Raw genomic sequence first — 12,569 nt, forward strand, 5'->3', positions numbered from 1 at the left:
TCCCACAACATCCTGGTCTTGTCGATGTTAGAGCAATGGTTAGAGAAAGGGCAGAAGGTCCCCTGTGTGGGTGAAAAAGATGCTCCCAAAAGCTATAGGTGGCTAATTTAAAACCCCAAGCCCAAGGAGGAGGACCCCCAAACATTACAGGTTATTTTCACTGCTGTTGATTGACCTCCCCTTATAGAAGAAAGAATGGAAAAAGCCGTCAGACTCTCACCTGAGATCTCAGCCACACCATCCTGCACCATTGGCCCAGTTGTACATAGTTCTACCAAGCTCTAGTTTGATGGCAGAATATTTATATGTGTGTGTGTATGTTGAAGGAGAGAGGGTTTGCTTTTGGTCCGGGCCACCCTGGTAGCTTACACCCAAAATAATCACATAGAAACTGTATTCATTTAAACACTGCCTGGCCCATTCGCTCTAACTTCTTATTGGCTAATTCTTACATCTTAATTTAACCCATTTCTATTAATCTGTGCTCACCATGAGGTTGTGGCTTACCGGGAAAGATTTAGCATGTCTGACCTGGCATCTCCATGGCAGCTCTCTGACTCTGTTTTCTTTCTCCCAGAATTCAGTTCTGTCTCCCCGCCTACCTAAGTTCTGCCCTATCACCAGGCTCAAAGCAGTTTCTTTATTAACCAATGAAAGCAACACAAATACGGAGGAACCTCCTACAGCATGTGTACATATATGTATATATATGTGCACATATATGTATATGTGTGTAATATATACATATACTATAATATATGAATACATATATGTTTGTATTATCTATGTGTGTGTATATATAATATAGAAGGTTCACTTAAGTTGGAGATTATCTATGAAGCTGTAGGGGAGTCCTCATCTATGTTAGGGTGAGACTAGTAATGTCTTTGGAGCCGCTCACGTTCCAGTAAGCAATCCTTCCCACATTCTGTAAGTAAGTTTAAAAAACTCCCTGATTTGCCAGGTTGGACTTTGATGGAGTCATGCTGTGGTCTGTTGTGGTTGCCCTGTCTGGAGCGAGCAGACGTTCACGTGTCCCCAGGAAAAATTCATACAATCTTTCAATTTGGCAAAACATGACCCTTGGAAATGAATATGGAACTTGTATAAGCAATAGCTGTCGCCTCTCTGTGGGTTATTCTGCACCCCCATGTCCAATCTGTTAGCATCTATTAGCTTAGTTACCAGTTACAGTCCAACTCACATGTCATCTCTTCCTGGAAAATCCTGTGCCACCCCGGTTTAATGACCCAATCCTCAATCAAAGTCCTTTCTTGAGCTCCCTTGCTTGCCTCTGATGTGTATTCGCCACCCCGCACTCCATTTGTGTTGTCGTTGGTCCACTGACCACGCTGCCTCTTGAGCTGCCTGGGTACACAGATGTCATTGCTCACTTTGTGTCTCGTGTCTCACACAGGCTCTAGCACAGCATCCCTGGAGAGGTCAATGACCGTCAAATGAATGAATGAATAAATGATCAGTGAAGAACCCAACAGTTGCATGTTAGATGTGTCCTGTGTTGTCCATAATACTAGAGGACAGCAGAAGAAAGGTAGGGAAAGGATATGGAAGGGATGGAGGGATGGAGATAGAAGCTGGTGTATCAGGATGACCAATGGACTCTGAGTCCATTGCTTGGGACAGAGATGCTGAAGAGAAAAAGTCTCAGGCCAGAGACCCTGTCCTCTCCTCCTAGTAGATCCTGTGATGACTACTTGCAGCTGAAACTAATGTTTGACATTACAAGGACACTGGGTTCTAAACAAGAGACGCCCAGATTCAAAGGAAAACGCAGTCGAGCCCTTGCAGGAAGTCCCAAGTATACTCAGTCTTTGTGGTTTACCCCCAGAGCTTCCTGCCAGTGCTTAACCAAGCTTACCAGGCCAAGGAAGCCAAGGAGAAGGGGACAGACTGGGCCATGGGCATGCCGCCTATGTTGCAAAGCAGGGGCCTCTAGCAGGTCGGTTTCCTTTTGAAAACCAATTGAATGCTTTTCTCCCTGGTTATCCAAAGGTGCATCTGCCATTCCTGGTCTGCCCAGATCACAAGGGTCACCTGCAGCACTCAGGACTGAACCTCCTAGCCTGCCCTTAGGCTTGCTGCCTGATGGACTCCTGAGGTCTCCAGTATTCAAAGACCCTCCCCCCTTTTCACGGATAAAGTCACACACCATTGTGACCCCATTTGATCAAGGAAGTGAGACTCCATGGGCACCTGTTGTTGAAGTGTGGGCACAGAGGTGTCTACATGGGATACCGGACTCCCTTTGCAGTTGACATGTAGGGGTCAGTTCTGGTCATTCAGATGGGGAGTCACATGCCTCCAGTGACTGAGTGATTCAGATTTCACGCCATTGCCACCCCAGCTAGCCTCTTTCCCATTCTGTAGCTTCCCCTCCCAGACCCCGGTCCCTGTCTAAAATCAGCGGACACCGTAGCAAATCAAATTTTTATTTTATCCAACTCAAGGGAAGTGACCGGTGTCCATCAGGATACCTGGGGAGCTCGAGAACCCCTGCCCAGGTAGGCTGCCTGTAAGACATGAGCCAGTGGCCATGTGGTGGTTCACATGGGCACAGAACCTGAGAGGAAGGTAAAGCCTTTAGGCTGCTCATTCAGCATCCTTACATCCGCATCTTTATTGTCTGTCTGTTCCTGATGTGACAGATCTAAGAAGAGGCTGCAGATTCCAAAGGCTAGATAGACCACATGGTGGTGAGGCTGCATTAGAAGGTACCACTTGACAATGCCCTGCAAGTCTTGGGAGGCGTTTGGGTTCTACTTGTATAACACAATGGAAGAGTGAGCCTGCACCCTGGGAGAAGAGAAACACACACAGCTTTTCATGGGAAACATGCCTTTCTAACTAGAGGGTGGCAACGGAGCGTCTTCTCCATCCCTACTGGGAGGTTTTGGTTGAACTCGAGGTCTGGGCAAGGGAGGGCCTTTCTGTTGGTGAGTCTGTGTGCCTGATGGAGGCGGTCTCTTCCTTTGCTGGTGCTCACGGGTACGGTGGGTCGGAGGCAAGGGACGATGACCAGCTGTCTGCAGATGATGGCCAGGTGGAGGAGGAGCTTGGGAAGTCGCTGGATTCTGAGCTGCTGCTGCTGTTGGGGTTAGATATGGCTTCGGGCCCCTTTCCATGGTGCTCGTTCTGGGGGGTTTTATCTCCAGCTCCTCATCTGTGGCAGCAAGACAATGGTTGTATGTGAGCAACGTAAGTGCATGTGTGTGTGCGCACGCGCATGCATGTGCATGTGTACATATGTGTACAGATAAGCATACATATGTGTGCCAAGGGATAACCTCTGATGCCATTCCTCAGATACTGTCCACCTTTCTTGTTTTTGAGATAAGATCTCTCTCTCTCTTTCCCTCCCTCCCTCCCTTCCTCCCCCTCTGTCTGTCTCTGTCTTTCTGTCTCTCTCTCTCTGTCTCTCTCTCTGTCTCTCTCTCTGTCTGTCTCTCTCTGTCTCTCTCTCTCTGTCTCTCTCTGTCTCTCTCTCTGTCTCTCTCTCTCTCTCTCTCTCTCTCTCTCTCTCTCTCTCTCTCTAGCCTACAACTTACCAGGGAGGCTAGGCTGGCTAGGCAGAGAGCCACCACCTCTCTCTGCTCCTGGGACTACAGGTCCCACCTCGCCTTTTCAATATGAGTTCTTTAAGACCAAACTTTGGTCCCCATGCTTGCAAAGTAAGCACTTTAGTGACAGAGCCACCTCCCCCCACCCCACAACGCAACCACTGAGCATGTCTTCTGAGATAGGCATCTAACCAGATGCTTCAAGGAGCTGTGAGGAGGAGAAGGGAAGTTACTCCCGCCCTCTGCAAGCTCTGGGTGTTTCAGGGGAGAGAGAAATGCTACCCACGAATACAGTAAGACCAGGAGCTCCTTCAGAGCTCAGAAATATGAGGGAGGAGGACACCCGGGTAAAGAGCTTTGTGTCTAAGGCACAAAGTGTAGAGTGGGTACCCGATCTGGGAGTTCTGGCTGGAGGCTGCCTGGAGATAATCAGCAAGATTGCTAAGTAACAAGACACAAGGTTGGAGCCCACTGTGACAGGTCTAAGTGGCCATGATGGACATTAGTAGCTATATTTCTTCGGCAGGGGTCTCTAGGGTAGGGCTACCTTTTGCTCAATTTGATTGTCATACAACCTACACTTCAGAAGGAAATTGAGCGCCCTCCAAAGCATCACTCAAACCCTTAAGAAATGGCCTAGCCCCTCTGAAATTCATATGCAAGACCCATCCTCTTGAGATTTGGCGGGAAAGATGGCTCCTCTCCTCACACTTTGGGATTTTCTGGTTTGTGTGACTTCTGTCCAGGAAGGCACGCCTTAGAACGCGTAGATCTTCTTACACTGGTTTTGAAACCACACAGGAAATCTGTGGGAACACTCAGCTGCCAAAGGCCTTGGGAGGCACTGCTGGGCACCTTCAGGCCACATTCTTGGCCTTCCAGTCCCTACATGCTCAAGGCCATCCCCAAGGAGTCAGGGGGAGCTTCTCTGTGGGGTACATGAATGGCTTCTGACTCCTTATACAGACATGTGACTTGAGAAGCACATCTTGGCATCACCTGTGGGCAGATGGTGATGTCACCAAGGTGACAGCCCTGGCTGCTGTAAATGCATTGTGAGCACAAAGGCTCAGAGTCAAACACAGTGGGTTTGACACCTGAGTGACCTGCATGCTCTAAGCACATACATAAAAAGACACCCCCAATGACAGAACATGTCCTTTATGCCATCTTCGGTGCACCCCCCAAAGTGACTATGGTCCTGTTTAGGAGGCTGGAGGTGAGACTTAGACCCTAGATATAGATCAGCAGGTAGCCCTTTCTCGACAGTGGCAAACTCAGGTGACCCTGATGGCTCCTCTGCTTGGTGGCATCTTGTTTGTCCCATATTTTCTCCACATGCTCTATGTGTTAGGTGCTGCTAAGCCACAGTATTGGCTCAGGCAACCACCCTGCCCTCAGTAAGTGACAGAGCCAGGCTGCGCAGCAACACTGTCCTCAGAGCCAGGCCCCGCCAAGGTGGGGGACCACCAGAAGGTGCCAAGAACCACGTGAGAAGTGGGAGGGTAAGAGGTGTGACTGGTTGCTGAGTTGTCACACTGATCTTGGCAGCCAAGCTGGCTCTGTGGAAGCTGTACCGTTGGTACCATCTATGCCAGCCACTCGTGAAGAGCAGGGCCGACCGTAGGGCCCCAGTAAAGCCTCTCCAGCAAAATCCACCGCTGCATAAACATCTGTTCCAGGACCTTTCATGTTCTCTCCCTTTCTTTCAAGACTGTCTCTTTGCGACTCAGCTCAGGTCACGGATGCGGGTGAGGAAAACCAGGCCCATGAGTATCCAGTTTAAAGGGGGGGGGGGTATGTAAGAACAAGATAAGACTTCCTTGAAGTTCCAGAGCTGTGTTTCTTGCCTCAGCCTAGTCAGCTTTAGCCTATGGGCTGTAGGTCTGAGAGGTAGTGAGCTAACCCGTTTCTTCATCTGTGTTAATGTCTACCATGAAGACCACAAAATGGGGCATGGAAGTGAATCTGAACACTGACTTGGCTCTTGGAACAAGCCACATTATCCATGGGAGACATTGTCATGTTGTTCTTCCTAGTCTGGTGGTGGCAGAGGTGGCCTTGTCTTGGGTGACACCTGAGGTTCATCTTGGTTGGATAAATGTGTCTGATCCCTGGGTCATGAGAATGGACCTTGTAGGGAAAGAAGGGGACAGTCTGAGCAGAGATAAGGAAGCCACGCGGTCCAGGGCTCTGTGAGTCAGTAAACTATACTAGCTGGAAAACCTGGGAATGACATAAAACATGAAAGGGACCGAGTGGAGAGAGGCGTATGTACCTGGGGCCCAGGCTGGGGAAGTGGTGTGTAAGATGACAAGATGGGGGTGTTGGCTTGAAAGGAGAACTAGAACAACTCTGAGAATTGAGGTGTGAAAAAGGAAGCCAAACATAGAGCACATGGGGCCAGGGGCCATCACTGCTGGGTGTAGGCAGACTCTGCCCATAGGCTGTACTGGAAGTCGCTACTGTGAGCATTCCTGACTCTAGAGACCTGCAGAGATGGAACCCAATCTTGTGTGAAACAGATTTCCCAGAACCCCAGGGACCTGCCCACCCACTAGCACGTCCATCTAAAGGCTGCCTTTATCCCCAGCATCAGCAATGACATCTGGACATGGCCCCTGACACATTGTCCCATGGGTGGTCGGTCAGCTCCCTGCATTGGATCAGCAGAACCAATTCCCGCTTCATAGACTACAGGACAGGTTTGCATCCAGGAAGCCACACTCCCAGCCTGAAAGCATCCCCCCTGAACAGCCAGTCGGGAAAGGAAGGACCGTCACCCTGATTATGGCTTTCTATTTTCTTACAGTGCTGGACTCGAACTGGGAGCCTCACACACACTGAACGGGTACTCTACACTGGCCCACTCCTGGAGTGCCTCCTCACTAGGGATAGTTCTATATGCATTCCAAGAGCTTGCTTTGAGTCATCCAAGGCCAAGACATTTGAGGTTTGGGTGGAAATCTCTCTGCCCTTATGGAAACGTGTGGACCATTCCAGGATCTCCACACTAGCCTTCCACCAAGTCAGCTTCACCCAGTGGATTCTGGGAAGGTACACAGCCTGGCCACAGCTTCCCAAAGGTCCTCTGTTGTTACCCGCAAGGATTGCCCTTCAGAAATCAACCTGAGTGCACAACAGAGCCAACCATAACCTCTGGCCCCAACCTTGCCCTTCTGACTCTTTCTTCCCTTCGCAGACTGCAGGAGAGACGTTCCCAGGAGAGAAGTTTCGCTGTAGAAGTGTGTGGGGGGGGCGGGGGGGTCTTACCTTTTCTCCTCCTGTTTTGCTTTCTCCTCTTGCAGATACAGAAAGTAAGCAGCGCTCCAAGGACCACGAAGAGGAGGCCTCCTGCGCAGGCGCCCACGATGACATAGAAATGCAGACCTTTCTCTGCAAGAGGAGGAGATGGCTAAGGGAGAGGGTCTTGGGCAGAGGGGCCCTTTCGTCGCCCCAGCCTCCTACAACAGACAAATGAAAGCGCTCCAGGGGACTTTCCACCTCACTGAGGCTGAGCTTCCGGAGCCTGGAGTAGTGTGCGAATCTGCAAGGGCTGAGGACCATGGCCAGCCTACCTCACCCATCCTCCCTCTGAGGAGAGCATCCAAGTTCTAGAGAGGGAAGATGGGTTGTTTGGGACCTAACAAAACCTTTCCCCAAGTCAAGTGTCCTCCAATCTCAGTGTGCAGCTTGTCTTCCTCCCAGACTCTCCCTGGGCCCAGGAATGCAGTCTAGACACTCAGTGGTTAGCAGGGGCTTATGGGGTTCTGATTCCTTCACCCACCCACCAAAACAGTGAGGAAGAACAGAGGGAACCGGTTTCGTGGATATTAAGGGCAGAGGGCTTAGCTTAGCTCTTCCAGGTTAAGAGCTGTGTGACCTTTGATAAAATGCTCCACCTCTCTGAGTCTATTTCCTTCTTTGTCAAATGGAAACATTGCGACTTACATCACAGAAGAGCTGTCGGAAGTCAGATCAGATAATGGGTGGAAAATGCTTTGTAAACTGTAAAACAACACCTAGATGTGAGGGCTTGCTCTTGCTAGACTCTGCTCTGGTGTTTCTGGTAGCTGTTTCCCAAGAGGGGGGCTAAACCATCTGGCTTCTGTTGAGTCAATAAGCAGTTAGCAGCTGGAGCAGGCGGTCAGAGGACTGCCCTGTGGGGAGAATGGACCGGGAACCAGGCCCAGCCCCACAGAGGCAGGGCTCCAGCCAGCCCTGGGAAGTGAATGTTAGCCACCAGGGATGAGACCTGGGCAAGCGAGCTTCAGCCCGTGCTTGTGACGCTATGGTTGCAGGTCTTCCATTCCTCCCATCTTCCCCTTCACCCTGTCTTCGCCCACCAGCTGAGAACCTCTCTGGGTACTGCCTGTGTCAGGACTCAGGGACCTTCCAGCCCTGTGGGCTTGCCAAGGGCCTGGGATGCCAGAGCCAGTCTCTGTGAATGAGTGGTTCCCAGGTGTGAGCAGAGTTGGCAGGGCTTCCTGTCCAAGGTAAATCTCTGCCACTTCCACCCTTTGGGTCCTCAGGCAGGATGTCCACTCCTCACCACCCCACACTCTTGGGAAGTGGACACGCCTTCCACCATCTGGTCTCAGCCTTCCACCGTCTGGTCTCAGCCTTCCACCGTCTGGTCTCAAGTTCACCCAGGGCAGCTCTGGGGGCCTGGTGGTGCTCCTGGTGAGGACATCAGTGCCTATGGTTTTGTCATAGGTCCCTCGGTGCCTCATTCCAAGTATCCTCCCCTCCCTCACTTCCTCTTGGGAGATGAGTGCCTACATTTATTTGAGGGAGCATTACACCTGGGCCAGACTGCTTCCTCCTCTTAGGAATTTAAGTACACACTCAAAATTAGGCTCCTGCCTGCCTTGGCCTTTAGAATGGAGGAATATTTAAATCCCCTTCAGGGTCTCCAAGGGCATCCCCAGATATTCCTCTTTCTCCTTGGTGGCCTTGTCCTGGGCCAGTTACAGCTTCTGCTCTGAACCACAGATTAAGGGCCCTGCACGATCCTGCATCCCCAGACCTTGTGTTGCACCCCCAAGCCTCGCGTCCTCTCCTTCCGGGGCTCTCCCTCATTGATAAACGCTTATTTTGATTCTGGAGGGATCTAGTTGCAATAAATATGAAGCATGAGGTAGCTAGATAAAATGCACAAGGACAGCCAGTTGGATTTGAATTTCATATAAACAGTAAATAATTTTTTAGGATCAATAAATGTCATTTGTTGGTCCACTGACTTAAGTCCAGTTACTCTAATGCAGGGCCTCCAGAAAAAGGAAAAAAGTTTTTGGAAACAAGGAGAGGCGGCTTCACCCCTCAGGCCCTTGTGATGGGGAAATGGAGGGTGGGGGCAGGGAGGTAGGAGAGAGCTGAGGAAATGCCATCTGAGCGTGGCTGGCAGACTCTCGCTGCCGCTGCCTCCGGTGACCCCTACCTCCCTGCTGGGTGAAGTGAGACAAGTGTCACTCATGGCAGAAGTGATGGGACAACCCTCCTGAGTCTAGGCTGTCACTGCGCTCTGGGACACTGACTCATGCGCTCAGGTTGTTCCGACAACCGAGCTGCCATGTTGTGAGGCAGCTCAAAGTCCCATGTGATGAGCCGGGGGGGGGGGGGGGGGGGCCCAGGACTTCTCATACAATACCCTGGCTCTAGGGCTGCTGTTCTCTGTGGACCGTGAGACGGAAGCCCACAGAGGGGAGGGTGCTCTGTTAGGGTTGGACGAACTAAAATGAGAGCAACCAAAACTTGCCATCTAGATCTCTGGCTTCCAGACTGGAACTGTGAACTCTATTAGGCTTCTCCTCAAAAACCGTTGCTGGGGGCTGGGCACAATTAGGTACCCCTGTAATCCCAGTGGGAGACCGAAGCAGGAGGATGACTATGAGTTGGAAGGCAGCCTAGGCTACGTAGCAAGACTCTCCCAAAAAGCAAAGCAAATGAAAATAAAAAAAAGAACAAATTCCTTCAGGAACTGTAGCAAGCCCGGGCTCTGGCGATCAATTAGGCCTTTTGCATTGAGGGCTGACTGGAAGCTGTGAAGGGCAGAGCTGCTCTCTGGGTGGCAGGAAGGGTGTGCCTCTCTGTTCCCCAGTTCTGCTCTCCCCCGCCCTGCCTCCCAGGCCTAGATCCTCATATCAGGGGCTGAGCAAAAACCCTTCCGAAAAGAAAGCTTTAAATAGAAGCCAGAATCCTGGTCCCCAGCTAGCCAAGGTGCCTTGCATGGGTCAGGCTTCCTCCTGAAAGAGTCTCCCTCTTCTTCCTTCCAAGGAAGCCATCCTGCCTTCCAGGGGAGGCTCCTTACCTGTCCCAAGCCAAGTCACATCTGTGGGGTGGACTGCCAAAAAAGGTAGCCAGGAGCCCATCTCCCCAAAAGGTTTCCAGGAGAAATATTTGTATTTCCCCCCCACACCCACCCTGAGCCACACTGGCTGCCCAGCACAAGCACTGAGCAGCCAAGGTGACACCTGTCATTGCGCCCTAGGCCTAGCAGGCCACCCCTGTGCACTTGGGCCACCCTGACCTCTGCTCGCCCAGTACCTGAACAGCTGACCTCCACCGTGATGGATTCCTCGCTGATCTTGTTTTTTGCATTGCACTTGAATGGTGCGTTCAGGCTGGTCCATTTGTGGCTTAGGATCTTCTGAGAGAGGCTGGTGAGAAGTTTCTTTCCTCGATACAGATTTAGTTCAAGGTCTGTTCCTTCCTTGACCTTACAGGTCAGCGTCGTGTTGCTACATTCCCAGGAGATCTCTGGCTTTGAGACCCTCTCTGAAAGAAAGATTCCATTTTTATTAGGCAATTTTGGGAAATATATATATATATACCGGATCTCACCCTGTAGGCCAATCTGGCTTACAAGTCTTCTTCCTTCTGCTTCTGCCTCCCAAAAGCAACAATTATGGAACTATGCTTCCATGTATAACAGCTGTGGGTTTTTTTTAAATCTTAATAAATATGCCTATTAACATTGAATCAGTTTGTTACCAGGGGAGTTCAAAAGTTTGTTTTATTTGTTTTGCGACGGCATCTTAAGATAGCTCAGGCTGGTCTCAGACTCACTCAGTAACTGAGGATGTCCTTGAATGTCTGGTTCTCCTGCCTCCAGCTGCCGAGTGCTGGCATTCTAGCCATGTGCCGTATGGCAGCTTTTAAGTGCTGAGGACCAGACCCAGGTTTTCCTGGGTGTTAGCCAAGCATTCTACCAACTAACCCACATTATACTGAAATCCTCTGGAAAAATAATTTTATTTAATTGACAAAGATCATCTTAAACAAAATCATTTCTGGTAAAATTCACAGACACGGGATATAAGAATGAAAAAAAGAGGCACCTTAACTGATGCTCATACGCTGTTTGCACACTCAACTGTTTTCACACGTGTGATGTCAATTGGTCCCAACAGCATGGCTCAAATTTGCCTTCCCTTTTACAGGTGACATGCCCAAAGCTTTTTGACTGTCAAAGCCTGGCATTAGGATTTCCCTTAAATATGACAACTCGGGTCTGCAGAGATAGATAGTTCAGTGGTTAAGAGCACTTGTTGCTCTTCCAGTGGACCTGAGCTGGTTTCCCGTTTCCCCAGAATCCAGGATGGGCTCATAATCACCTCGTTTCAGGAGATCTGATCCCTCTTTTGGCCTCTGTGGGCACCTGTACACATGTAGTAGACCCATAAACACACACACACACATGTACATACACAAACAAAATTAGTTTTAAAAACTATGGCAGGCCAGAAGAAGAACCCTACAAAGACTTTCCAAGTCCAGGAGTGTAGGGAACGAGGGAGGGCTCTGCCATTCCTGGCCCCGCGGTGCTGAGTTAGTCTCTGGCCTTGTGGGGCCCCAACTTTAAGAAACAGGAAAAATATTCCCTACCTGTCTCAAACCAGACAACCTGCGGCCACGCCCTGGAGTGTCCCCAGAGGCGGGTCTCACATTCACAAAGCAAACGCCTTGCCCCTCCCAGGGGGAAACCCCCTGACTTTGGTGTTGGTATGGTCAGACCCAGGGCCCAGCTCCCCACATCCCGCCTGAACACCCGCTTCTCTTCCCTTCCTGCCTTGTTTGGTTTCCCCAGACCCGTCATCTTCTCCCTCTCTCAGAGGTCCCCATTTGTTACAAACGGCAACAGTGAATTTTTCCGATTTCCTCTCTCTCTAGCACTCAGACGGCAGCGTCTTCCCCACGGGCCTCCCCAATCTAATTCCATTTCTGCCCCAGCATACGAGCATGTGGAAATGCAGCTTTCTTTCCATCCCGAGATTCTGGGTATCTCGGAATAAAGAAACGGTGCCATCAGCAGCATCCAGCAGAGCAGCGTGTAGTCTCGGGACTGCTTCGCAGGGGCTGCTTGCCTATCTTTCTAGAAAGAAAATAAAACGTCCTCCTAGAATGAAAAAAAAAAATTCTCCTAGCAACATCCAATCTTTTCAAGAAACGCTGATCAAGTTTTAAAAGGCTATCAAGGCAACTGGAGATCACCTGCAATTCTGTGGTCATTAACGTTTCGTTATATGTCTTTATCAAATATTTCCTATGCACAAATCCATAATATAATATTTTAAATTAAAATTAGATTATGTACCCGGGGGTAGGGAACAGTGTTGAGGGCTGAACCCGGGGTCTTGGGCGTTTAGGCGAGAGGTCTACCACTGCACTGTGGCCCCAGCCCCCGAATCACGTGACTTTACAACCCACCTTCTGTCCTTTACTATGAGATCATATCATTACATTCCCTTCTCCTGGGCATCAGTGAATGCACGGCTCCACCATCTTTGTAGCTGGTGCTCCCGACCGAGCTGCCAAAACACCAGCTTTGGAATGCACACTAGCATTTTACTTGTGCAAACCCAGTGGCGAGCAGCGTGACTTACGGAAAGTCCCCCTGGAAAGCAGCTCTTGGAAAGTGGCACGAAGGACTGAAGGCTGCTCCGAGATGGGGCTTCTTTTTCTGTTGCTGTTTTGTTTTGTTGGTTTTTT

At 50.2% G+C, this 12,569-nt stretch overlaps 1 protein-coding gene across 1 annotated transcript in view; it reads right to left on the reverse strand.

Annotated features, from left to right (window-relative positions):
• Positions 1–2,436: 2,436 nt before the first annotated feature.
• The window catches only part of Cd2 (CD2 molecule), a 13,510-nt gene continuing 3,377 nt past the window's right edge, over positions 2,437–12,569 (reverse strand). The window contains exons 3-5 of the mRNA XM_050157543.1: positions 10,125–10,355; positions 6,852–6,974; positions 2,437–3,181 (exon numbers count right to left, since the gene is read on the reverse strand). Of these exons, the coding sequence (XP_050013500.1) occupies positions 2,862–3,181; positions 6,852–6,974; positions 10,125–10,355 (674 nt within the window). The 3' untranslated portion in view covers positions 2,437–2,861. The remainder of the gene's footprint in view (positions 3,182–6,851; positions 6,975–10,124; positions 10,356–12,569) is intronic.

This window comes from Alexandromys fortis, unplaced genomic scaffold (genome assembly GCF_014885135.2).
Source record: "Alexandromys fortis isolate MF-2015 unplaced genomic scaffold, M_Fortis_MF-2015_v1.1 scaffold_78, whole genome shotgun sequence".
NCBI lineage: Eukaryota > Metazoa > Chordata > Mammalia > Rodentia > Cricetidae > Alexandromys > Alexandromys fortis.